The sequence below is a fragment of the Rhinichthys klamathensis genome, unplaced genomic scaffold (assembly GCF_029890125.1).
Source record: "Rhinichthys klamathensis goyatoka isolate OS25496 unplaced genomic scaffold, OSU_Roscu_1.1 h1tg000188l_1, whole genome shotgun sequence".
In the NCBI taxonomy this organism is placed as follows: Eukaryota; Metazoa; Chordata; class Actinopteri; order Cypriniformes; family Leuciscidae; genus Rhinichthys; species Rhinichthys klamathensis.
The window spans coordinates 210,131-236,032 of NW_026606715.1; the positions used below are offsets into that span (position 1 = coordinate 210,131).

At 39.9% G+C, this 25,902-nt stretch overlaps 1 protein-coding gene across 4 annotated transcripts in view; it reads left to right on the forward strand.

The window, feature by feature from the left end:
- The first annotated feature begins 8,339 nt into the window (after positions 1-8,339).
- The window catches only part of LOC130095202 (echinoderm microtubule-associated protein-like 4), a 136,031-nt gene continuing 118,468 nt past the window's right edge, over positions 8,340-25,902 (forward strand). Inside the window, exon 1 of one of the 4 annotated variants that reach the window (XM_056261892.1) lies at positions 8,340-8,677. In XM_056261892.1, the coding sequence (XP_056117867.1) occupies positions 8,653-8,677 (25 nt within the window). In that variant the 5' untranslated portion in view covers positions 8,340-8,652. The remainder of the gene's footprint in view (positions 8,678-25,902) is intronic. The other 3 variants (XM_056261891.1, XM_056261888.1, XM_056261889.1) reach the window with 3 other exon arrangements.

The window sequence follows — 25,902 nt, forward strand, 5'->3', positions numbered from 1 at the left end:
CATTTGTCTCTCAGCACCAGCACACAGATGGCTTCCAGTTCCCCAGGGATCCTCTCTCACCATCACCATCCAGACCTCATGACGGAGAGCCATTAATCAGCTGTCCACATCATTAAACCACTAAACCAGGACTGATATAACAGTTTCAGCTGAGGTGAGTGATGTCACGTTTAGCATACAGGATTACTTGAATACACGCACACACACACACACACACACGCGCGCGCGCGCGCGCACACACACACACACACACACACACACACACACACACACACACACGGGTCTGTAATGTACCGTCTCACTGCAGACGCTAGAGGGAGCGATTGCACAGGTAAAAGTTGTGGAAATAAAAAAAAAGTAGCCTATCATGGAATGATGTTAAATAAGTAATTTTTTATATTAATTTTCACAATGAGTACATGTGCATACAGGATTTTTTTTTTATTTGAACACAATAAGTATTTAAAACACTACTGGACTAAATTATGCTAAAATACTCTTCTGAAGACAAAGGCAGTGATATTCTTTAAAGGCAACATTATATTTCATTTTTTCTATTTTAATTTTCAAAAGACATTTGTGGTGTCTATGAAAATAATTTAAAGATCCCATGAAATCAAAATGGACATTTTTTTTATGGAATATTGCAGTTTTTATTTCAAATGATTTATCCGTGCACATTATTATTTTTGTAAATTCATGTGCCTCCTAATCTTGAATCAGAATAACTTTCCCTCCCTCTTGGTGCATCTCTTCTCTTCTCTGATGACGAGGGCGGGTCAACCTGTCACTCAAATGAGAACCACCAATAGCAAACCAAAACCATCCAATTAATTAATGGACAAATCAAGTCCAGAGTGATTAGTTACATGTGTCCACAAACGAGGGCCTCAAATGTCATGAATCCTTTAATAATTTATATTATTTTATATAGTATGATTATGATAATGAATGTTGTTATTATTATTATTATTATTATTATTATTATTAATTTAAATAAATTCTCTTGAATGATCATCAGTTGGAAAAGACACCTTTTGCAGCCCGAGTGTGTATTCCAGCAGCAGACGGTCATGATTGGCATCGTCCCCAATTAATCACTTTCTGTTCATTTGAATTGAAATAGATAAGATTCATTGATTACAGGGCCAGCACTCAATAATGTTTAAATTAGTTTGAACAACTTACTTTTTTTTGAGTAATCAAAAACTCAATGTAGTTTATTGATTGAACAAGATTTTGAAGTTGTCATAACTCAAAAAGATTGATTTCTTTAGCCAAAACATTTTTATATATATATACATTTCATACAGGTTTTTGTTACTGCTTGTCAAACCTCATATTTACCACAGCATATCCAGTAACAAAACATTAATTTATTGTTTTTGAAAATGAAATCAAGTCATATTTGCAAACATTCAGGCTATTTTAACTGAAAGTAACTTGCACTGATAAATCTTAAAATATGTCAGTGCCACTGCTGTTTTGTCTCCCGATGCAGTAATGTTATTTTTTTTCTAGGGCACGTTTATAAAAGCTACTTAAATGTCCTAATTAAACTAAGGCCTAATCCTGGCTTAATCTAAGCCTTGTCTGTGAAACAAGGCTCAAGATTTTAAAGGCCCATTCACACAAAGAATGATAAAGATAACTTTAGTGTCCTGTGTCCACAACATTGCAAGATAATGTTCTGTTTATTATAAGTGCATGTCATCTGCCACTTAAATGCTTGAGCTTAAGTCAGTGGATTCTGATTGACTGTCAATGTTTTTATCATTTATGAGCTGATTTTTTTTAAAGTGATTCCAGCAATATTATTATTATTAACCTTTATTTATATATTTTATCGATAACGTCTCGGTTACGTATGTAACCCTCGTTCCCTGAAGGAGGGAACGGAGACGTAGTCGGACGTACCATACTGATTGGGATCACGCATAGGGAGCCTGTCATCTTCGAGTATTGTTAAAACGAGCCAATGCACATTGGCGTGCGAGAATTGCATCACACGCTCCGCCCCGCAGCGTGGGGATTAATATGGAAGTGGTTTTTCACTGAGGAGCCGAGCGGAGCCCGGAGTCATCGGTGGTCCAGCAATAGTGGCGACAGGACTACGTCTCAGTTCCCTCTTTCAGGGAACGAGGGTTACATACGTAACCGAGATGTGCGGATTGGGATCCCCATTAAAACACAACTAGTTCTCCCACCTTCCAGTGCCTAGACAAAAGCCTTCTGATCCCCCCACATTATTGAGGCGGAGATGGCACAGGGCTTAGGCCAGGGAAGTCACTGCTGTTCAACAAGACCACTGGGAAGCGTTCCCTTCGTTGAAAAGGAATACGCTGCGGAAGCCACATCCTCCCCGTAGGGAGGTAGCATGTGGAGGATACACATATGGACTGGGCATTACCCGGCAGTACAACATATGGAATGTCACTGGGGTGGCTCCAGACTATAACAGGGGGAGACTCAACCGGACAGTGACGGTAGAGCAGGCTTCTGCCGAGGGAAGACACATGCTCGCAAGGGGAGCCGTACCGTGGAAGAATACACATATGGGATCGCCGTAAGGATCACAGCATATGGACCCAGTCTAGCACAGGTTCCACCAGTGCAAACGAGTGTTAGGCCTGACATCGGTCACTCTGCCACGTCCGTTGCCGAAGGGTGTGGAGGAACTCAACAGGGTTCGGCTAAAGAGGAACTCTACTGGAGCAAGAACGGCGTATGTATCCAGTCAACAGTCCATAGGAGGGGAATGGCGCAGCAACCCGACACTTTGAACCTGGCTTACAGTGAAACTGGCTTCATTTGAAGGGAGCCCACGGGAAGAAACTCGGCTGAACACATAGGCAATTTATTTCTAGCGATTGCGTTAGATGTTGCCCAGCCCGCAGCTCTAAAAACCTCTGTCAGCGAGGCACCTTGTGTCAACGCCTAGGAAGGAGCTATACTCTCTCTTTGGGGAGGCTCACCACCCAGGGGGGCACTGCACACCTTGGGAAAACACACCAAGATGATGGCAACCACTATCCAGTGGGCCAACCTCTGCTTGGAAACAGCCTTCCATTCTGCTGGTCTCCGTAACAGACAAGAGCTGGACTGAGGTCCTAAGGCTTTGCATTCTGTCCAGCTATAACCACAAGGAGTGGAAGGGACAGAGAAAAGCCAGGGCTGGGTCTGCCTCGTCAGGGGCAGCGCTAGCAGGCTCACCACCTGGTCCCTTTTTCAAGGGAGAGGTAGGAACCTTGGGCACATATCCAGGCCGGGGTCTCACGATACCGTGAGAGTAGGCCGGCCCAAATTCCAGGAACGATTCGTCGACTGAAAATGCGTGCAGGTCTCCTACCCTCTTGAAAGACATATTCTGTTCTTTTAAAAACAGATTTTTAACTCAGCTGCTTGGAGTGGCTCAAAGGTTGGTCTCTGCAGTGCAGTAGCACCAAAGATAAGTCCCAAGAGGGTATAGAGGGGGCGCAAGGTGGATTCAGTCTCATTGCTCCCCTCAGGAATCTGACGATCAAATCGTGCTTCCCCATGGATTTGTATCCACTGCATCATGATGTGCATCAATTCATAGAGGCAACATACAATTGGGTGGAGTGAGACAGCGCTCGCTCCGACCTATCTTGCAGGAAAGAAAGCACGGAAGAGATCGAACACCTTCAAGGGTCTTCTCGGTGAGAAGAACACCACTCAACGAACAGGTTCCACTTCAGGGCGTAAGCATGCCTCGTAGAGGGTGCTCTCGCAGAAGTGATGGTGTCAACGACATGTTGTGATAGATCACCTAGAACCTCTGCATCCCATAATTTCGGGACCAGACATGGAGATTCCAGAGGTCTGTACGCGGGTGCCAACGGTGCCCGGTCCCTGAGAACTGACTCAGAGGAATGGGTTAGGAAGGTGTTGTCGAGAGGAGCATAAGTTCGGGGGAACTAGGTCCGGTTTGGCCAATAAGGGGCAACTAGCAAGACCTGCTCTTTCTCCTCCCTGACTTAGCACAGTGCTGTGTACAGATTCTCCGCTCGGTCAAAACAACTGGGAACGGGACGAGTCCGGTGAGGCAAACAGATGTAACTGTGCGGCCCCGAAGTGGTCCCCGATCAGCTGGACCACCTGGGGATGGAGTCTCCACTCTCCCTGGGCCACAGGCTGTCGTGAGGCCTCGTCGGCGGCACGATTGAGTAGGCCAGAAAAATAAGTGGAATGAAGCGACCTCAGAAGCTTCTGACTCCAAGGACATGCGAGGGAAGCGTAGCGCAACAATAGCAGTGTTGTCTGTACAGACCAGTACGGGCTTGCTGAGCAACGGCGTCTCAAAGCAAGGTGTACTACTAGCAACTCGAGGCAATTGATGCCAATGCAGTTGGAGGCCTGCCCAGACCCCTGCTACTACATGCCCGTCCCATGGGGCTTTGCCGGGCAGGGAATCCCTCACTGTGATCCTCAGATCACCCAACCCACACGGCACTCCAGTCTTCTTCTGGAAAGTTGGCCCAGAAGAAACACTAGAGCAGAGGCATGGGAATGGGGACTCCACCTTCGCGGACGAATGCGAATCTCGATCTCAACACCGAGATGGTCATATTCCCGCAATGGTAACATGAGCCATCCACAAAAGCTGCTTCAGCATGCTTTAAGCCCAAACACGTGATGGAACTATTGTGACCGTCAGAGGGGGACAGAGCCCTACCGCACCCAGAAACGCACGGATGGAATGGCATCTTGAAAAAGACGCAAACGCACCCGTGTTGCTCTTTCAGGAAATGGGACCCGTCACCAGTGCCTGACCACACAGGGGAATGGCAGTGGCAACACTGACAGTGAAACTGTAACAGTGAAGCACTCTCTTCTTCGCCCTTTAACCAACCGTCAACAAACACAGAAATTTGATGCTGTTAAAACAGCAGTTGAGAGCTCAGAAGCTCGCGATCACCGCTGCACTCGCGCTGTAGAAGCCACCAGCATTGGGAGAGTCTTCCAGAAGAACACCGACACACTCGCTCATTGTACACAACAACACTCTTCAGAGACATCGACACCGATCGGCTCCGAAGCGAAAGACAACTGGTGCTTGCATCCACTTCCGTATTTATACCCTGGCTGCGGGGCAGGGCGTGAGATGCAATTCTCCCACACCAATGTGCATTAGGGAGATGACAGGCTCCCTAAGCGTGATCCCAATCAGTACGGTACGTCCGACTACGTCGAACGTGACCGAACTAAAAGGGAAATAGTGTTATCGATCCAGCTGTGATTATAGCTATTTTACAAATGCAGTGAACCTTTAGGCTGTGCTTTCTTTTTCAATTAGGTAATTTTTCTTTTTTATATTATTATACTTTGTGTCTTTTTTTGTATTAATGTGCACTATTTAATGTACATTATCATTTAATTTAAGTAATTATTTACAACTGCACACGTTCAGTCTATCACGTCAAACACATTCACTGGCAAAGTTTTTGGTGAATGGATCATGAACTCATGCTTCTGTACTCCAGTGGTATACTGTAAAATTATGTTAAATATTCTATTCATCATCTCTGACAGGGAATGTGTATTGAATTTTACTCGGATTCATTTGTATTCCCAGCAAAGGTTAAGGTGAGGTTTAAACTGGCTTAGGTTGGCAAAACAATGCATTGCACATCTGGATCGGGCCATTTGAATGCTGTGTAATTTGCCAAAAAGAGACTTGGAAGGAGAATAACGCCAGGCAACAACAGTTAGCCGTAATGTATGGGATGACTCACTGCAAATGTTTAACACTCAACATATTCTTAAACTCCCATCGTCATCTGATGAATTATTAATGCCCACCATACTGGCTGGAGTTTGGGTGATTCATCATCTTCAAAGTGGAAGAAAAAGAGCTACTGCACAGTAGAGACACAGCTTTGGCCTGCATGTCATTCTCTTCACTGGCCCAGAGACAGAGAGAGAAAACAAAGAGAAAGAAAGATTTCTCCAGTCCTTTTCTGTCCCTCCCTCTTCCTTCAGGAGTGAAAAATAAAGAGAGCTTTGTCTGATTTTCTCTTTTTCTGTCTGGAGTGAGAGATCGGACTCTGCCGGGAAGTCATCGGGATTCGGGAGACGGTGCATGCTCAGCCTGAGATCCACACGTCTCTTTCCCATAATCTCTCAGAGAAGATCCCATCATGCTGATTCAAGGGTCAACCTTGAGGACAATCTTGCCTCTGTCCTGATCCAGTGCACCAGCTCATATGACAATGAGTCCTCATATTTGCAAAGACTCAGCATGAAGCGGCAGTCACTCACAGAGAGCGCCTTTTTGGCCAACACAATAGTCTGAACCTTTGGCATTTCTGTTTTCTAATCGGTCCTGTGCTGAGTGGCCAGACGACATGATGTTTCTGGCGCCTTCTGTATTCGCTTAATCAAATGATTTGAATCTCCAGCATGGAAAAACCCTGCATTCTGCTCTAGAAACACTTATAGCTTATAGATACCTCTTAAATCATTGGAATTCTTCATGTGAAACATTTCTTGGCATGTGGACTTTGCAGCCATGCTGCAATAGTTTAACAATCCATGGTGTACATTTTCCTTGCCCACTACCTTAATGGTCCAGTGTGTACTGAACACCAACACAATGTGCTCAAAACCAACAGTGGGCAGCTGTGGGGCAGATGTTCTCCCAACACATTTTGGTCACACTTTATTTCAATAGTCCACTTAAACATTCTAACTATAAGTTAGGGTTAGGGTAAGCAGAATAAGCTTACATACTGTAGTTGCAAAGTTACTTATAGTAAGTAGAATGTCTGTAGAGGAGCATCAAAATAAAGTGTTAGACAGTCTACTAATACATGTTGATAATGAGAGTTAATGGACATGTAGTTGTACAGTTAGTTAGTAGAATGTGTAAAGTGGACTATTGATCTAAATTGATAACCCAATTTTAACACTTAAAGATAGGCTAGACAATTTTTGGAGACCGAATGCAATGACTGGACGAACATTTTATGCTCTTACGCCTTCCACAGACGATATATACAGTATACAGATAAATACATTTTTTAGACCACTTATAGGATAAGTTCACTTCAAAATTAAAATTTCCTGATAATTTTCTCACCCCACGTCATCCAAGATGTTTATGTCTTTCTTTCTTCAGTCGAAAAGAAATGAAGGTTTTTGAGGAAAATATTCCAGGATTTTTCTCCATAAAGTGGACTTCAATGTAATGAAGTCTATATGTAATAACGACTCAATCTTTTAGATTCCATGGACTTTCAAATACAACCCTGTTTTTTACTACATGGTACTCCAAAGTACTTTTTGTAAGTGTTGGTATTTCACGGTATTTCAGAAGAATACAGTGGTATTTTCAGGGTATATGGCAAGCCGTTTTGACTTGATATGAATTCTTGTTATCAACAATAAAATTTGCACTAGTTAAAATACTAATTATTTATATTAGTTAGATTTCTACTAGTAACAATGGCAATTTTTTCACTAGTAAAGAATGTGAAAAAGTGAATTCTTGAAATCAACACTGACGTCATCACTCGCAGAAATATGAATTTTTGATATCAAGAATTAAATTTAAACTGGTAAAAAGAATAATTCTTGATATCTGTAATTGTATTTTCACTAACTGCCATTCACATTCAATAGATGATATCCAGAGTTGATTTCTTACTATAGTTGACATTTTAATTTCACATATCAGAAATTCCAAAATTTTCAACTGGTAAGAAATCAATCCTTGATCAACAATTGAATTTGAATGGCAGCCTATGGTGACACTTAACTAGGGACAATACAATTACAGATATCAAGAATTATATTTTTTCAAGTATTATTTTTACCAGTTGAAATGTAATTATTGATATCAAAAATTCGCATTTCTGCGAGTGATGACGTCATTGTTGATATCAAGAATTCCCATTATTACTAGAGAAATGTAGGCTAATTCAAGAATTAGCATTTTAACTAGTGAAAATTGAATTGTTTATATCAATCCTGGGAATGAATAAAAGTCAAAACGGCTTGCCACAGTACAAAAACACGATATCACCACCGTTGAACGGCCCCATGTCCAAAAAAACAACAACAAAAAAAACAACCTCATACCGATTTGTAGGCCTATATGATTTCAATGCATGCATTAAATGCATGGGTAAATGACATGGAGCAGCATGTGAACTATTTGAGGGACAAGCAAAACAAACAAACATAAACAAACAAATGACGTTTGGAGTAGAGTAGCTACAGCAGTGTGCACTTGAGTACTAGAGCTGTCATATTGAGATGCTCCGTTGTGTCAGACTGTGGCGCACTCGGGCTCGGCCAGTCTGAAGGGAAGCTCGCCGTGCCAAAGCAGGCGGAGTCGGAAACGCGAAAGCCCAGCGCTCCTTAAACCCCCTCCCTCGCCCGCAGGAGGAGTAACCGACCGTGGTGGAGCAGCTCAAGCTCAGGGAGACTCCGTGATCGACTGCCCCAGAGAAGCGCCTCGTTACCCGGACGGAGAACCAGCCGCCAGCCGGTCGTCCCTTTATTCCTGCCATTAAGCCGATCAGAGGAGCCCGCGTGACATTACACGAGCTCGAGGCTTTCTTCTCACATAGAGGACGAATTCCCCCAGTCGCTCCAGGAATATCTCCCTGGATATTTACCCGAGAAATGGACGGTTTCGCCGGTAGTTTAGGTGAGTGTGTATTAATAGATGCTTCTTCTGCAGCAGACATGGCGAGTATAGGCACAAGTGTGGAATATGTGTGTTGTTCACTGTATGCTACTCATGTCAGCGCTACAGCCACACACACACTTCACTGACACTGCATTCGCTACAGTGTGTCAAGACACTCATACCACGATCCTCGCGATGGACGTGTATCTTCTGCTGTTTATTTCCGTTATTAAAACCCTGCTGTGTGACATGCCGCTGGAAAAGGCTCTGAACACAATAGGTTACTTCACACACTGCAGCTCACGCTGTACACTAGATTTGCATTTCCATATGGATGGTAAATATCAGTGTTTACTTGCAGTGGAGCAACATGATAGCGTTATACTTACAGATAATTCTCCGGTTCAGGGTAAATGAAATCAGTTTAAAGAGAATGCGGCAAAGATGTTGTGTTTATGTATAATAAGTATAAGACAAGGCTAATCAAGTTGAAATCATCATGCAAATGCAAATAAATGTAAGGACGGAGAACAAGCCAGTATGCAAATATTACATTGACGGTTATATTTTCAATGGCGAACATTCTGAGAATTTTAAACTATATTAAAGTTCTTGAAAGGAAGTGTATCTGAATAAGAACTAGCGCAAGGATGTGAGTTTACATGCTTGATGGTGTGCACTGGTTGTCAGTCAGATAACAGTCAGTGGCAGCAGGAATGCCTCATGTCTTGTGTTTGTGAAGGCTTCACTCGAGGAGGGTTGTGTGTGGAATGTGCAGATCTGTTGCTGCAGTGTGTGTCGGACGGGTTTCTGGAGGTAAAGGGGTCTTTCAGATGCATGGCTACAGGGGACAGGCTTTATTGCATAATGGATTGAATGTGCTCAGAGAGAATGACATGATCACCCTTTACTGCTCCTCATGTGTGCTGGAGCAAACTATTTGTGTAATAAAATGTTGCAAGGCCTTTTCTGTTGGATTGTTTTCGTATTTTAAGACTTACATAGTAGGCTATTTAAACCACATAATGCATTTAATATATATGTATATATACAAGTAGCCTACTTAAGAAATGCAACGTAACTTGCAAGTAACTTAATCCGATTACTTTTTTCAAGTAACTTGTGAAGTAACACATCACTTTTCAATTTAAAACAGTTAAAACAGAGTTACTTCTTAGTAACGCAAGTTACTTTGTTTTCCCATTGCCTGACAGCTTTCTCGCCCCCATGTTGAGTGCAGAGGCGTTGTGTGTAAACATGATGGTTATTTTAGATCTTCACTGAATGTGACCATGCATTTACTCATCTCACTTGCACACAAAAAAATATTCAATATTCCTCAAAATTAATAAAATCATTGAAATGCAAACTCAGAATATTAATAGTTAATTATGTTAAATAACACAAATATACTTTATGTACTTAATCTCACTTTATTAACCAATGTCCTTGTTGCTGACCTTTGATGATCCAAGAATATGCAAAAATTACTTTTATATAAACATCATATTTGTGTTTACGTTTGTTTTTGCTAAAGTAAGAGTTTTTTTGTTATTAAAACACAAAGCAAGCCCAGCTCAGTTGAGAAAAAGTAACACAAAAGTGTTTCATAACGTATTATTTTCCGATAAGCTACTTTTTTATGGAGTAGCGCAATATTGTAATGCAATAATTTTAAAAGTAACTTTCCCCAACACTGGTAATTAACAGTTAAAATGGCTTTTAACTAAAAATAACTTTATTTTTTTATAAAATATATTATGTATATGTTCATAAACATAAATAAATACATAAATGATGTCAGAAATACAACCTGCAAAAACCACAACAACAAAGACAGACATTTAAAATAACATAAATATCCCAGTTATTATTTAAAACAATCAGTTTAAATGTTTTTCTGATCTTGCCGCATCACTTTAATGCAACAGTGTGAGTTTGCTCTGAGAGAGAAGCTGCGGACGTCCAGTCATATAACTGATCAATGAAATGCTGTGCTGATTATATAAGTTGATTCTGTTGCTTGGTTACGCTCGGAGGAGGGCTGAGCGCTCCATCTGTCCTACTCTGAGTTACCGTGGTGATGTCGCAGTGTCTGGCAGGGATGCCATGTAAATTACAAGACCAGTGAGAGACATAGAGTAAAGTGGCAGACTTCTCTGCAGCCGTATATGATGGACAACTTGATTTTGTACCTGTTATGAAATGACAGTGTTTATGGTCTATAATTCTGTCATCATTTACTCAACCTCATGTTGTTCCAAACCCGTAAGACTTTCGTTCATCTTCGGAACACAAATGAAGATGTTGTAATGAAATCTGAGAGATTTCTGTCCCTCCATTGACAGCTACGCAACTACCACTTTGACGCTTCAAAAAGTTCATAAAGAGATCGTAAAACTAATCTGAATTGAGGGGTTTTGGCCAAATGTTCTGAGGAGACTTGATCGCTGGAAATTTTTGGATGTGACTGTTGCTAAACTGCAGTGTGTGTGTGTGTTTGTCCAACATTGTTTCATCAAAACCCCCTATCTACCCTTATTAAAGATTTCTAGTGTTCTTTTGCTTTTTTCAACACATTTTTTACTATTAAACCACAACATCTAGTTTTAATTTATTACTTTATTGAGTTATCAGTCAAATATTTTTTTTTTGACTTGCTTTGATTTCGCTGGGGGGAGGGGGGTTTCCTACCCAAAAGTGCACTAAGCATGTATTAAACCAGTTCAGTATCAGTTTTGCACCACAGGTAGGCTACATCTGTCTGACACACACCGCACTATCAGCCACACACACAAGCCTTCTCGTCTCTGCGTCAGACATGACAACAGCGGAGAGTAAACCCACTCTTTCAAAGTCTTCCGAATGACGTACAGGCCCCGTTTGACTCCTTTTGGTTCTTGGAAGATCTACATGTGGTTTTGGTCATGACGACAGAAAGAAAAACCTGCACAGCTAAACTTGAAAGATCTGTGCATGTACAGAGAGTAGACTGATTTCCTTTCATAACACCTGTGATATGGGTCACAATAGGACACCTACAAATCGACTTTAAAACGCATGTTCCAGATTGTTAGAAATGTACTTTTTAATGTTGGGTTTGGAAAAGTTGTTGACAACTGTTTTCAATAAAAGTTTTTAATTTAGTGACTCTAAAAATGAACATATTCTCCCTGTGAAGGCCTCATCGGCTTGCTAAGTTGTTAAATGTAATTAATATTACATTTAATTTAATATTCAACAATATTATTGTTCTGCTGCATTGACACCATTATGAAAACTGAACTGAGCTGGACGATGACGTCCCGGTTTCTCCAGAGTGGTTATGTATATAAATGAACTGAATTAATAACTTTTCTTTTCTTTTTTTTTATACAACAAAATGAACCATCACTGAACTTACTTAAGCTGGACTGTGATGATATTTTCTTCTAGAAACAAACATTGTTGCATTATTTTCCTGTTATCTCTGTAAAGCTGCTTTGAAACGATCTATATTGTAAAAAGCGCTATATAAATAAAAGGCATCGAATGCATATTTGTTTATTTATTTATTTTACAAATATGTTCACCACATGACTTTTAATTTGGCAGGCAAACGTTTTGAAAATGTTATTAATTAAGCGAAAATGTTGACGCAAAAATATTTGTCAAGAATTAATTGGTATCTTTTTAATAGTTTTTTGTTTGATATTAAGAAACAATTATCAAAATGAATGGCGTCACGTATTCAAGTCATTGTATATATAAATGGCCCTTTTAGTGTATTTTTGAATAATTTAGTAAATTTGTTAATCTTTTGAATAAAAGCATCTGCTAAATGCATAGCTATGTAAATTAATACAAGTTAATATCATGTAATTGACCCGTGTATTTAAACTGGTTTTGCTTCAGAAGATTTGATGTAGCCCAACATATTTTAAAAGTAGTTTATTATCCTTAAAATCACCCATTAAAATGCACTCATAATTAAAAATATATGTATTAACTGCATAGGCTAAGCGTTTTTGTTTGATTGGACAAATACATTTTAAATAAAAAGGTGATAGCATATTTATTTTTGCTATCCTAACTACACTTGAGGGTTAGGTTAACAGCAATCAGTGCCGATTAATCGGAAAACCAATCAATCGGTTGACATTAAATTTGGCCCAGACTTGCGTGATTTTACTTAATTTTTTTTCATTTTTCATAGTATTTAGCACTACCTTATGAGAACAGAGCTGTTGTGGGTGGCGACCCCCCAGCTGAGAGCCAGTGCTGTGGAGTTATGTGCTGTTCACGAGTGGGTCAGTAGGTCGGCCTGTGAGCGGTGTGCTGCCTTTTAAGGCATGTGCATGTGTTGATGTGTAAAAGGCTGAAGCAGTGTGCCTGATGGAGGTGTAGGGTCTAGCTCATGGCTAGTAAAGGCCTTCATGCATCTTCAAGTGTTCACTGTGCAGAGATGGGGTCAGGTTTTGATCTGCACCCACTCAGCCGCCCAACTGTCGAACTCAACATAAAAATAGCAGCCGCCCCCGCTCCTCCCGTCGCCAGGTGCATTCCCCGCCTCCATTGCTCAATCCCAGGCCTCTGTGGGGCCGCCAGTGGGTTTTCAGCTTTTCACACCACAGTGCTGGCTGGTACAGAGCGGATAAAAGACGGTTCGGTTGCAGGTTTAAGGAGCTAAGTTAGTGGTCACTACATCTCACGATACAATATTATTGCGATACTCCAAGACATATATGATCAACGGTAAACAAAAAATGTACTGTTGATTAAAATGGTGAAAAATTGGTTTTACATTGTGTGTGTAAATGAATAGGCTTGGACTTGGTGCTGGAAACCCAATAAACAGGACCAGAGACACCAGAATAAACATATTCATGATTCTGAAGCTGAAAACATTATTATTTTAGACGAATATGCTTTACTCTGTCACTGAGTAGATATATTTAAAATGATGTAGTTTTACTGGTAACATAAGGTATTTGGCATTATCAGGACCCACAAATATTCCCCCATTGCATTATTATACATTATATTCAACATTATATAGTACTTAAAGGGACACTCCACCCATTTGCATTAAGCTTTCCATTGTTAGAAACCCAGTCATACTATTGAATGGTCGTGCAACACTCTCATTTTCCCCTGAGACGATAAAAATCTGCTATTTACCTTTTTCACTTCCTCCTACAATGATGCAAAAATCGTCTTTTTACGTCATTGTAGGAGGAAGTGTAAGAGGGGGGGATTGCTGTAAAGACTACAAGCACTAGATCCCACCCTTTCCAACCCGCCCATAGGGGGTTGGACCTAATGCGCTAACAGAGCAATCACAGATCAGTGGGTGGGACTTCACTTGTAGATACTGAAATCAATATCAGCCATCTTGTTTATAAGCTAAGCTAACACGCGAAGTTACGACAATGACGGAAGAAACTAAACCTGATATGGAAGAAGAGGATTTTAAAATTCTGCTGCTCGAATCCGCTGTTCGTGGCTATCTTTACGAGCCGCAATATAGTGAAGAGCAGCTGAGGCTGATGGAGGAATCATTTCCTTCTCTGTACGGCCGTGATATTTCACGTAGTGATATTGCGCAAAGCTTCTAGGTTGCACGTCACACGCAGGCTCACTATTGGCCGACGCTGGTCATGTGTGTGATGCGTGACGTACAACCTAGAAGCTTTGCGCAGTTTCACTACGTGAAATATCACGGCCCACAGAGAAGTAAATGAATAGTTGAATAAAGTCGTTATTTTTGTTTGTTTTTTTGCGCACAAAAAGTATTCTCGTCGCTTGATAAACTTAAGGTTGAGCCACTGTAGTCACTCGGACTATTTTAACGATGTCTTTCATAACTTTTGGGCCGGCAAGTTTCGATCCCTTAAGAAGCCTATGGAGGAGTGATCCAGCTCTCAGATTTAATCAAAAATATCTTAATTTGTGTCCCGAAGATGAACGAAAGACTTACAGGGTTGGAACAACATGAGGGAGAGTAATTACTGACAGAGTTTTCATTTTTGGGTGAACTAACCCTTTAAAGTCCCACTCCGATCATATTTTGAGCTATTTGTAAACATTCCCAGTGGTCTTTAAATTATGATTATGCCATTTTTAGCCAAACTCACAAAACCTGTGCCGTTTTCTGGGACTTTGCTTCAGCAGAGCGGCAGTAGCTCATTAGCAATTCGCCTCTGCGTTGTGGGCGGAGCCGTTGGCACGGAGATGACCCTCCCCCTCCCCCTCCCCGTTGCTGAGAGCTCTGTCTCTCCCGCTAGCTTACACCCCCAACCTGTCATTACCGGTGCAACAAAAATTGAGAGCAATATTGGAGCTATCCAGCCGTACAGTGCGTTTTCGTTTTAAAACGCATAACTTTTGCAACGATTATGCGCTCCTGCCGTCCACATTACTGACCCTCGGCCTCGAAAACGGAGACTGACCCCTTCAGTCGAGTCCGATGCAAGACACGCAAGTGACGCAACCCATAGCAACGAGTCATGGCAACGACAGCTCAAACCGACAGAAACATACAAGTAAACGTGAATTTTGTCACATTGTCATGTTAATTATAATCAAATGCATTTTGTTTTATTGAAAACAATATTATCATTGATATTTGTTTGAGAGGGGCACTTTCGATTAATTTTAACAAGCTTGTGGCCCCGCCCAGTGGAGTTACTACGTCACAACTCCAGTCGATTTTAGCCAGCATTTTAGCGTCTGCTACTGATTCACAGCCATTTGAATGTAGAAATACTCAGAAATACAACTTTGAGCTTATTTTTCTCAAGATATGTCCTCTAACATAAGAAAAATGCCACAAGAACATGTTAACACCTAGAAAAACATTATTTTCATCGGAGTGGGTCTTTAAGTAAATGATACATTAAAACATGTAGCCTTCAAATATTGTTCCATTAAGTAAACATTGCATTAACAAGATCACATGAAAAGTTAGTAATAAAATTAAAAACAAACAAACACATTACAGATATTATAAGCGCTTAAGCGGCAGGTCTGTTGCACTTAAACTTTAAGACTTAATGTATGGATCTAGTATTGACATCACATTTGTTTTGTCCTGTCCGTTGCTATTGTTATTGTTAATGTCAAACCTCGCAATTTCAGATTCAGTCCATTTTAATTTAGTTGAAACTCCCATAACTTTGCAGTGTGTACTTAGCATCATGACAAATAAAACGTTTATTTAAATTGTGAAAGCATTATATACAGAAAGCGAGCAAAGAGGACTGAAGCTTCAGTGTAATGATCTCACTGACTGAATAACTCGCGTTATAATCAAAAGATCTGTCTACACTCCACAGTGAAGCTCTTATTTACATTGTCTTTATACTCTATGATTCACAAGGTTGCAGAAGCTCCCGCTGAACAAACTCTGGCGTATCGAGCGGATTCTTAAACGCCTCTGATTGGCCATTATGTTCACATCCTCAACAATCATGTCTGTGATTGGCTGCAGTGCTCATGGGGTACCGAATCAATTGACTCTGTATTCTGTACTGGAAAGTACCAATACTTTTGACAACAGCCATGACCTATTGTGGCCTTGACTGGTTTTCCACAGAGTAGTTCACAAAGAAACCAGAAGCCATTGGTTTTCAATTCGAGTTGGCGATTTAGTGCGATGCAGCATAGTTTAGTCCAGTGATGTCACAAAGTTTTTATGCAAATACAAAATTACATATGTGAGTGAACATTGTAAGTTGGGAAAGATGGAGAAGTGAATGTTAATGTGAGCATTTCACTGTTGTATAATAACTGTGTCTTGCTCATTTGTAAATTCATAGTTTTTGCATTCCACTGCGCTGCTTTTGCAGTGTTTTTCTATGTAAACATGCACTAGACGGACTCTTTTTTTCCATTCCACCACCACACAAAAGTGTTTTGTGTGTGTGAATGGCCCCATAATTGTTAATTTGTTCATAATATGATGCGTTACCAATGCTTTCCCCGCTAGTATTATTGTGAAAATCACTTTAAAAATCACATCTTATTGTCGACAGATTCTATCGTCGCAGAATCCCCCATCTTCAGTACATGCTCAGAAACGTAGTGCTACTAGCATGACATCTTGTTCTACATGAAGCTAATTATTTTCGAAATCAGTTAGCGCTATGCTAAGCTAGTAGCCCAAGCTGTTAACTTGCTAAATGAAAGCTAGCAAAGGGAAATTTGACCATTTTAGCTCCAGTAATATAATGTAAAATTAAAAAGTGTTTAGGAAAATCCACTACGAGATTCAGAGACCTGCAGCGATACTATTGGATATCCAAAACAAGGACACTGCAATGCTTTTAGACAAAAGCTTCTAAATTAATTTTTTTCAGATCTGGATCATCAGTGCACTGGCTTAGGTTTCTGATTCAAGGAAACATTAGAGTTTGTCTTTGTGTGCTATTTTTTTCCTCCGTGTTTGTGAACCCCACAAAATGGTCCGATGCAAATACATTTTAATGCCACCAAATAAACACAATTTGGCCTCTGTGGAAGCGGTACTGGGATGTGAAGACCGTATCATTGTTGAAAACCCTGCTTGTGTTGGTTTGGGATGAACAGGTCTCCAGCAGCGCTCACGGCTCATTTGCAGTGTGTCATACTGGGTTTATTTTGGAGGTATCTGAATATTTTGACTCTAAATGACCTGTGATGTGGTTTTGTTCGTTTGTGATCGCACATGGCATTTCTTAACGTGTGTTTGCTGAGTTGCACTTGGAAAGACTTGCTGAGGATCAGATTACAAAATTCCTTCTTTGAAAGAAAAAAAGATGGAGGAAAGCTAGAGACAGAGCAAAGGGAGGGAGAGATCCGGAAAGGGACACACGTGTGCCCGAACGCTTCCAGATGCTGGAATGTTGCCTCCCAACTTTGTGCATTCTTCATTCCCTTCTTCCCTCGTAACAATGGTTGAGATTTCAGCTGGAGTGAGAGGAGAAAGAGTGTGTGTGTGTGTGTGTGGACACAACGGATGGATGAAGCTTGATGAATTGCAGAACTACTGACGCTGATGACCACAGATTCCAGAATTTATGCATGTCTCTTATTTTGTGCATCCAAACACACACCAAGTGGCAAACGTGAGCAAAAGTAGCCATTGGTGAGTAAACTAAATTGGTTGGCACTGGCAGCACGATATTGAAGAAAAATGCGATATGTGAAAACTAATCAAATAATGCTATATTCGATATGCGATATGCTTTAAAGGGATAGTTCGCCGGAAGTGATCTCTCGCGCATGTACGTCACTCATTGTTTACTAGGGGTGGAACGGTACACAGAAGTCACGGTTCGGTTCATACCTCGGTTCAGACATCACGGTTCGGTACAATGGAGGGAAAAGCAAAACAAAAATGCAGAAGGCATTGTATTTTTTAAATAAGTTTTATTAATAAAGGCATAGAACCAGTTTATTTGTAGTGCACTGACAATAGTTTTATATAATTAGTTTATTAATTAAATTAATAAAAAGACAAAAAGACCTTGCGATATGTTTGGTAATTGTACTATTAATTTAAAATTATTTTGCTATATTTCAGATCAATATATTTGTTTTCCTTAATTTTAATTAACATTATTAATTGGCAATGTAATGAATAATTGATTTCTGTATAAAATAATACTACCATTAAAAACACATTCGATTTTCTTTTTTAATCAATGTTGAATGTGTAAGATTAGTGCTCTGAGGACAAGAAATGAAAACCAATGCAATATGATGAATGTCCAAAAGACACTGTTTTGAAATGGAGTTGGATAAAAATGTTTTGCTTTTAAAACAGTGTGTATGTGATTTTGGTTGGGTGACAGTTGTAGGTTACAGTTTGACAAGAGTTTACAGTGTGACAAAAGCACAATGTTGTGTTTTATTGCGAGTGTGCACACAAATATAAGTAAACACTTTGCAGGTTTAATGATCTGTATAAACAAAATGACTCTCTCTCTCTCTCTCTCTCTCTCTCTCTCTCTCTCTCTCTCTCTCTCTCTCTCTCTCTCTCTCTCTCTCTCTCTCTCTCTCTCTCTCTCTCTCTCTCTCTCTCTCTCTCTCTCTCTCTCTCTCTCTCTCTCTCGCACACACACACACACACACTCTCCAGCATTGCAATCTTGACATCGCAGCCTGTTCATTATGCGGTCACACCAAACGCGAATAGAGCTTCGAATTCGCCTCTAGTTCGACGCTAGTCCAAAGCGAATAGGACGCACGTATAAAGCCAACGTTTGAAGTGAACGCGCGTTCAGAGCTAAGCCGATGGTACAGATTATGTGTCCCTAAAGAACCCGCGTATCTAACAGTAGTTCCGCATTACATTAATTAACTTGCACGTGAGTTTTATTTATTTTTATACCGTGTATTCTCCGTGTAAATTCGTGCACCGAACCGTGACGCCCGTACCGTTTCGGTTCGATACGAATACATGAACCGTTCCACCCCTATTGTTTACACAGAGATTTCGGAAGTGTTACCTTTCACTGTGAAGATCTAAACATATTTAGATATACAGGAAATCGCAATGGAAGACGATTTCGATAAATCAACCGACAACGTTGATTTTTTTTCGCAACCGCGCGAGAGACCGAAGCGCCGGCGCCCTCAGATCACTTGGACGTGGCTGTGTTTACAAGAGGTAAAAACGATATAAATACTGTTCGTTTTCTCACACAAACCGCTCGTTTCGTGTCTTAGGCCATCAATGTGTACTTACATTTACGAGTCATTAAATCATGTTTAATTTGGACTTCTCTGTGCATGCTCTTTGAGGTGGTGGGGCATAAAAAAAAAAAAAGTTTGGTTCCGGTTTGTTGTCAGTTGAGGTCATGGGTCGGTAGGGATTTTTTTTTTTTTTTTTTTTTTTTTTTTTTTTTTCAGTGGCAGCAAGGGATAGGTAGGAAATTATTCAGGGCTCGACCTTAAGCCTTTTCATGTGCTTACCCTCCGAACAAGTAAATCTGTCATTCACATCAAAAAAGTTGCTTGTCCGGATTTTTTTAAATTTTATTTATTTATTCTGAAGCAATATTCTCATCAGTGTTCAATCAGCTTTGATATTTAAATTGGCATATTGTAATATCTGCACCTTTGAAGGGCATCCCCTCCCCCAATCTTATTAAATGCCCTATAGTGTCGTCTTATTCTAAATAATTGAATTTATTGATCAAATTTAGGAATTTAAAATGAAAGATGGAGCATACTGTTACCCTAGGTAGGGCTGATCAAATTAAATAATTTACACTGAAAAATTACAATTGCATAAAATAATGTTATGAAATTGATTTAAATGTACAAATAAGAAACATTGGAAAGAAGTATACTAGGCTACTTATAAACATAACACTAAACTGCCAATAGGTGGCGGCAGGCGGCCGTATTAATGAGTGAGTCATTGATTCATTAATTCAAATGATTCGTTTAAACGGTTGATTCATTCAAGAATGAGACAGATGTTAATGAATGGGTCATTGAATCTTTGACTCAACCGATTCGGTCAAAATGCAGAATCATTCAGTAATGAAAACAGTGAGTGTTCCTGTGAGATGCGCCGTGGTTCTGCTGTGATTTTTGTTTGGAACTATTTTCGCTGCAGAAACAGCCAATATTGCATCTAAAATGTAAGTGACTTAATTTTAACTGTTTATTGAACTGTTGTAGGAAATCAATGTCACATTTTCAATCGTGATATGGTATTCAGGAAAAATAATTGAGGCTGCTTAACACATATGTTAAAATATAGAAACTCCACATTTAGATTTTTTATAGGCAGTATGTTGTTAACCTGTGTGTGTGTGTGTGTGTGTGTGTGTGCTGCGCTCATGTGTGTAGATTTCTCCTCGAGAGGCTGCGCGAGCGTCAACAGCGCAACCTCACCGTCAGCAGGCTAATACATCCACAATCGATCGCAACTTACAATAAATGTAATAAAATCAGAATCATTCTCTCGGTTTAGTGATTCCCTAGTTATTTTTTGTTTGTTATTGATGTTCTAATCAGGCTACTTGTCCGTTCGGGCAAGTAAAATTCTCTAACTTGTCCTTCAAAAATCCATTTGTCCCGGACAAGTTAGACGGGCTCTGGAGATACGAAGCGCGGCAGGTTAGAGTGTTTTGGATTGCATAAAATAATAAAAGAAACGAACAAATACATGGCGAAAGAAGTGGTGGACAGCAGAAGAGGGTATTGGGATTTGGGATGATTTTTAATGAAACTTGGGAGGCGGATGGAGGTTCACTCTTTAACGCATCATGTGGTGTGTGCGTGCCTATGAATGCATGCATTTGTATGTGTGCGTATATGAATAAAAGTGTCCTAAATGACAACAAAAAAAAAAAGAAAAAAAAAAGACTTGTATATGTATTATAGTTCAGTTTGACGAACGATGTGTGAACGACCATGTAGCTGCCTCGTTTGTTTTGCTGGAGGACAGGCATCTTGCATCGCGTGCTATAAAAATACGGTGCTGTACAAAAACGTAAATTATAGTTCGCCTCAAAGTTTTTTATTTGTGTATTTATTAAATTTTATTAGTTCTTACCCAAGCTCATAAAATAAATTTGGGTCGCACATAAATTGACAGGGTCGGTCGGAAACCGGAACCAAACAATTTTTTTTTATGCCTGACCATAGACCTGCATTATATGACTGACAGACAAGAACGGTTTGACCTAAAAATATCAAAATTGAAACTACTGCGGAAACAAAGACACCTACATCTTGGATGCCCTTGAGGTAAGCTAAAACATACCAAAAATTAATTTCACAGTGAACTATCCCTTTAAGTGTGTAAAATAAATTAAAATTATATTTAAATATTTAAAAACTGAAAATGATATAACCACAAGAGAAGGAAAAAATAACTATATATAAAAAATAACATCACTACCACTTCTGAAAGAGACCGCAGTGTTTTACTGTAGCATTAGCTATATAAAATGTAGCTATAAAAAATTATTTAACAACAGAAATTGAATAATCAAATGTAAAAATGAAACATTGCTTGGTTCACTTCACTGTATGAATAAAATATACATTCATTTTTATTAAAGTTACAAAAGTTATTCAGTCAAGATGAACATTAACATTAAGCACACAGACGGAAGCAGGATTATTAGGCTGCTGTCACTTTAAGAGCTGCACGGACCCAATATTTTGTAACACGCACGTTTTCCTTCTCAACTGTTAACTCCACTCAAGACATAACTGACTGTGTTTACATGAATACTCCCTCACCATGAGAGGCATTTTCACATTTATGTGTGTATTTCGTCCTGTGTGTGCGCAAGTACTTCGTTTATTGCGCCTAATAACATTGAGCATGACACTCATATCATATGTAACAGTCATGTGTCGAAACTTTCCGTAATCCTTTGAAGTATTAAAATCAATCTGATATTGTAAGCCATTGTGATATGCATATCGCGAAATGTACATTTGCGATATTCCGATAACTTGTATTACGTGTTTGTCTGTAAGGCCGCTGTCTGCCATATGTAAACATCACGACACTCGTTTGGTCGAGTCCAGATGACGGAGACACCGATAACTTTTCCCAGACGCACACTTTCTCTCTCTCGTTCTGTCATCCATGTTTGTTTGATTTCTGTTAATTGCCATTAAACTCTGCTGAATTTCCTCTAGGGTTCTCCTGGGAAAACAGGAAGTAGTTTGGTTCATCAACAACAACCTCTGTTTTCTGTTTTCTCTGATCAAGAAACACACACACACACACACACACACACAAACACACACACACACACACACACACACACACACACACAAATATGCAAATAAGTGAGTTGAATGACATGCAGTAATGCAACATTTTTCTGCTGGGCAATATAGCTTCATATAATATCTTGATTATATAATGAATATTAAGGAAAAAGCATGAAACAATATATTGGTTTATGTGTTTGATATACTTTTCAACCAAATGAATCATTTCATTGGTTGAATCATTTCAACCAAACACACAATCTTAGATAGTAGATTCAAAATGTTTAATGTGTTGAACTAAATACAGCCAAAAATCTAGTTAAAAATAATAAATGCATGTTTTTCTGCAGATATTTAGAAGCCTGGAGTTGGTAAAATGTTTGAATGTTTTTCAAAAGAAATCTATTCTGCTTACCAAGGCTGCATTTATTTGATCAAAACAATAGTAATATTGCGAAATATTATTAATTATATAATTAAAAATAACTGTTTTCTATGTGAATATATGTTAAAGTGTAATTTATTTCTGTGATCAAAGCTGAATTTTCAGCATTATTACTCAGTCTTCAGTGTCACATGATCCTTCAGAAATCACTCTAATATGATGATTTGATGCTCAAGAAACATTTCTGATTGTTATCAATGTTGCTGCTCAATATTTTTGTGGAAACAGTGATTTTTTTCCCCCCAGGATTTTCTGACGAATAAGTTCAAAAGAACATCTTTTATTTGAAGTATATTTTTTGTTTTTCTTGTCACTTTTGACCACTTCAATGCATGCGTACTAAATGGGAGTATTGCTTTCTTTTAAAAAATAGCTTAATGACCCCAAACTTTTGAACGGTAGTGTATGTACATTTTACTGAAACCATTTTAACACATGAATAATGATTGCAAATGCAATTATTATAATGGTTTTTTAACAGAATTACAGAAATGAATTGAACTTAACCCATATAAGGCTGTTTTTGCTACTGAGATACACTTATCTAAATGCATTAAAATCCACAACATTTATTATGTTCCTTTATTTTATGTCATTGTGATCAAAATCATTGTGAATATATTGTGAATGTTTAAGATATCACACAACCCTCTTCTGAAAGCTCATTCACAGAAAGTGTACTGAACACGGCTCGGCTGATTTATTAGTCCAGGCCCTGGAGCCTCAGCAGACGCCATGAAATTGAGAATTGAATCTGTTGAATCAACTCATTTGAGATGTGTTTATCTCTGCTACGCTGATAAACAGAAGGGGCCAGATTTTGTGTTGGCTGTACTGTAACCTTAATCAGGATTAATGTGTGTGTGTGTGTAATTGTAATCTAAGGGTGGAGTTAAATCCCCATGTACAGTAGGACAGCATGTAGACTGAAGTGGTTCGAGATGGATTAAGTTAATGGTTGGCTTGGACAGATCTTGGATGAGGTTTCAGGCACCCTTTCTCCTCTCATGGAACCCAGTCAAAGTTTTTAGACTGACATATTGAGTTCAAGATACACATGGTCATGAAGAAAACCATCTGGATCATGTGTGATGTGGTTTTGACTTTATAAATGTTCCATGAACCATGAGGCAAACTGAAACGTGTGTTAGGATAAACAGCCAGTTTGGCAAGTAGTGCTTCAAAAGTTATAGTTGTTTACTGTGTTGTTTGTCTCTACAAAAGCATCTACGCATACACACATACACTCACCGGCCACTTTATTAGGTACCCCATGCTAGTAACGGGTTGGACCCCCTTTTGCCTTCAGAACTGCCTCAATTCTTCGTGGCATAGATTCAACAAGGTGCTGGAAGCATTCCTCAGGGAGTTTGGTCCATATTGACATGATGGCATCACACAGTTGCCGCAGATTTGTCGGCTGCACATCCATGATGCGAATCTCCCGTTCCACCACATCCCAAAGATGCTCTATTGGGTTGAGATCTGGTGACTGTGGAGGCCATTTTAGTACAGTGAACTCATTGTCATGTTCAAGAAACCAATTTGAAATGATTAGAGCTTTGTGACATGGTGGAAGTAGCCATCAGAGGATGGGTACATGGTGGCCATAAAGGGATGGACATGGTCAGAAACAATGCTCAGGTAGGCCGTGGCATTTAAACGATGCCCAATTGGCACTAAGGGGCCTAAAGTGTGCCAGGAAAACATCCCCCACACCATTACACCACCACCACCAGCCTGCACAGTGGTAACAAGGCATGATGGTTCCATGTTCTCATTCTGTTTACGCCAAATTCTGACTCTAACATCTGAATGTCTCAACAGAAATCGAGACTCATCAGACCAGGCAACATTTTTCCAGTCTTCAACTGTTCAATTTTGGTGAGCTCTTGCAAATTGTAGCCTCTTTTTCCTATTTGTAGTGGAGATGAGTGGTACCCGGTGGAGTCTTCTGCTGTTGTAGCCCATCCGCCTCAAGGTTGTGCGTGTTGTGGCTTCACAAATGCTTTGCTGCATACCTCGGTTGTAACGAGTGGTTATTTCAGTCACTGTTGCCCTTCTATCAGCTCGAACCAGTCTGGCCATTCTCCTCTGACCTCTGGCATCAACAAGGCATTTCCGCCCACAGAACTGCCGCTCACTGGATGTTTTTTCTTTTTCGGACCATTCTCTGTAAACCCTAGAGATGGTTGTGCGTGAAAATCCCAGTAGATTAGCAGTTTCTGAAATACTCAGACCAGCCCTTCTGGCACCAACAATCATGCCACGTTCAAAGTCACTCAAATCAACTTTCTTCCCCATACTGATGCTTGGTTTGAACTGCAGGAGATTGTCTTGACCATGTCTACATGCCTAAATGCACTGAGTTGCCGCCATGTGATTGGCTGCTTAGAAATTAAGTGTTAACGAGCAGTTGGACAGGTGTACCTAATAAAGTGGCCGGTGAGTGTATATTCCGAGTCTGTGTGTATATTCCGCAGAAGACAGGTGTGTGCTCAGCAGGAGCTGGATCAGTATCAAATGTACTGCTAGTGCTATAGATGTGCCTGCTTATCTGCTCACAGGCTCTTTACAATTAGTTTGCCTTCTAAAGTCAATAGCTCATAGATCAGTCCCTTTTCTCGTGTGTGTGTGTACATGTTGTTTTTTAAATAAAGTTTCTAATGCACACAAAAGGGTTAGTTCACTCAAAAATTAAAATTCTGTCTTCATTTACTCACCCTCATATCGTTCCAAACCCGTAAGACTTTCATGCATCTTTAGAAAACAATTGAAGGTCTTTTTGATGAAATCTGAGAAATTTCTGTCCCTTCATTGACAGCTACAACTACCACTTTGACGCTTTAGAACGTTTATAAATAGATCGTAAAACTAATCCATATGAATTAAGCGGTTTAGTCCAAATTTTCTGAAGAGCCTCGATCGCTTTAAATGCGTAACATGAGAATAAACCTCATTGGTTCTTGCTGAAGCTCAAACGTGCTGCGTAACACTAGAATGAACCTCATTGGTTCTTGCCGAAGCTCAAACGTGCTGCGTAACACAAGAATGAACCTCATTGGTTCTTGCTGAAGCTCAA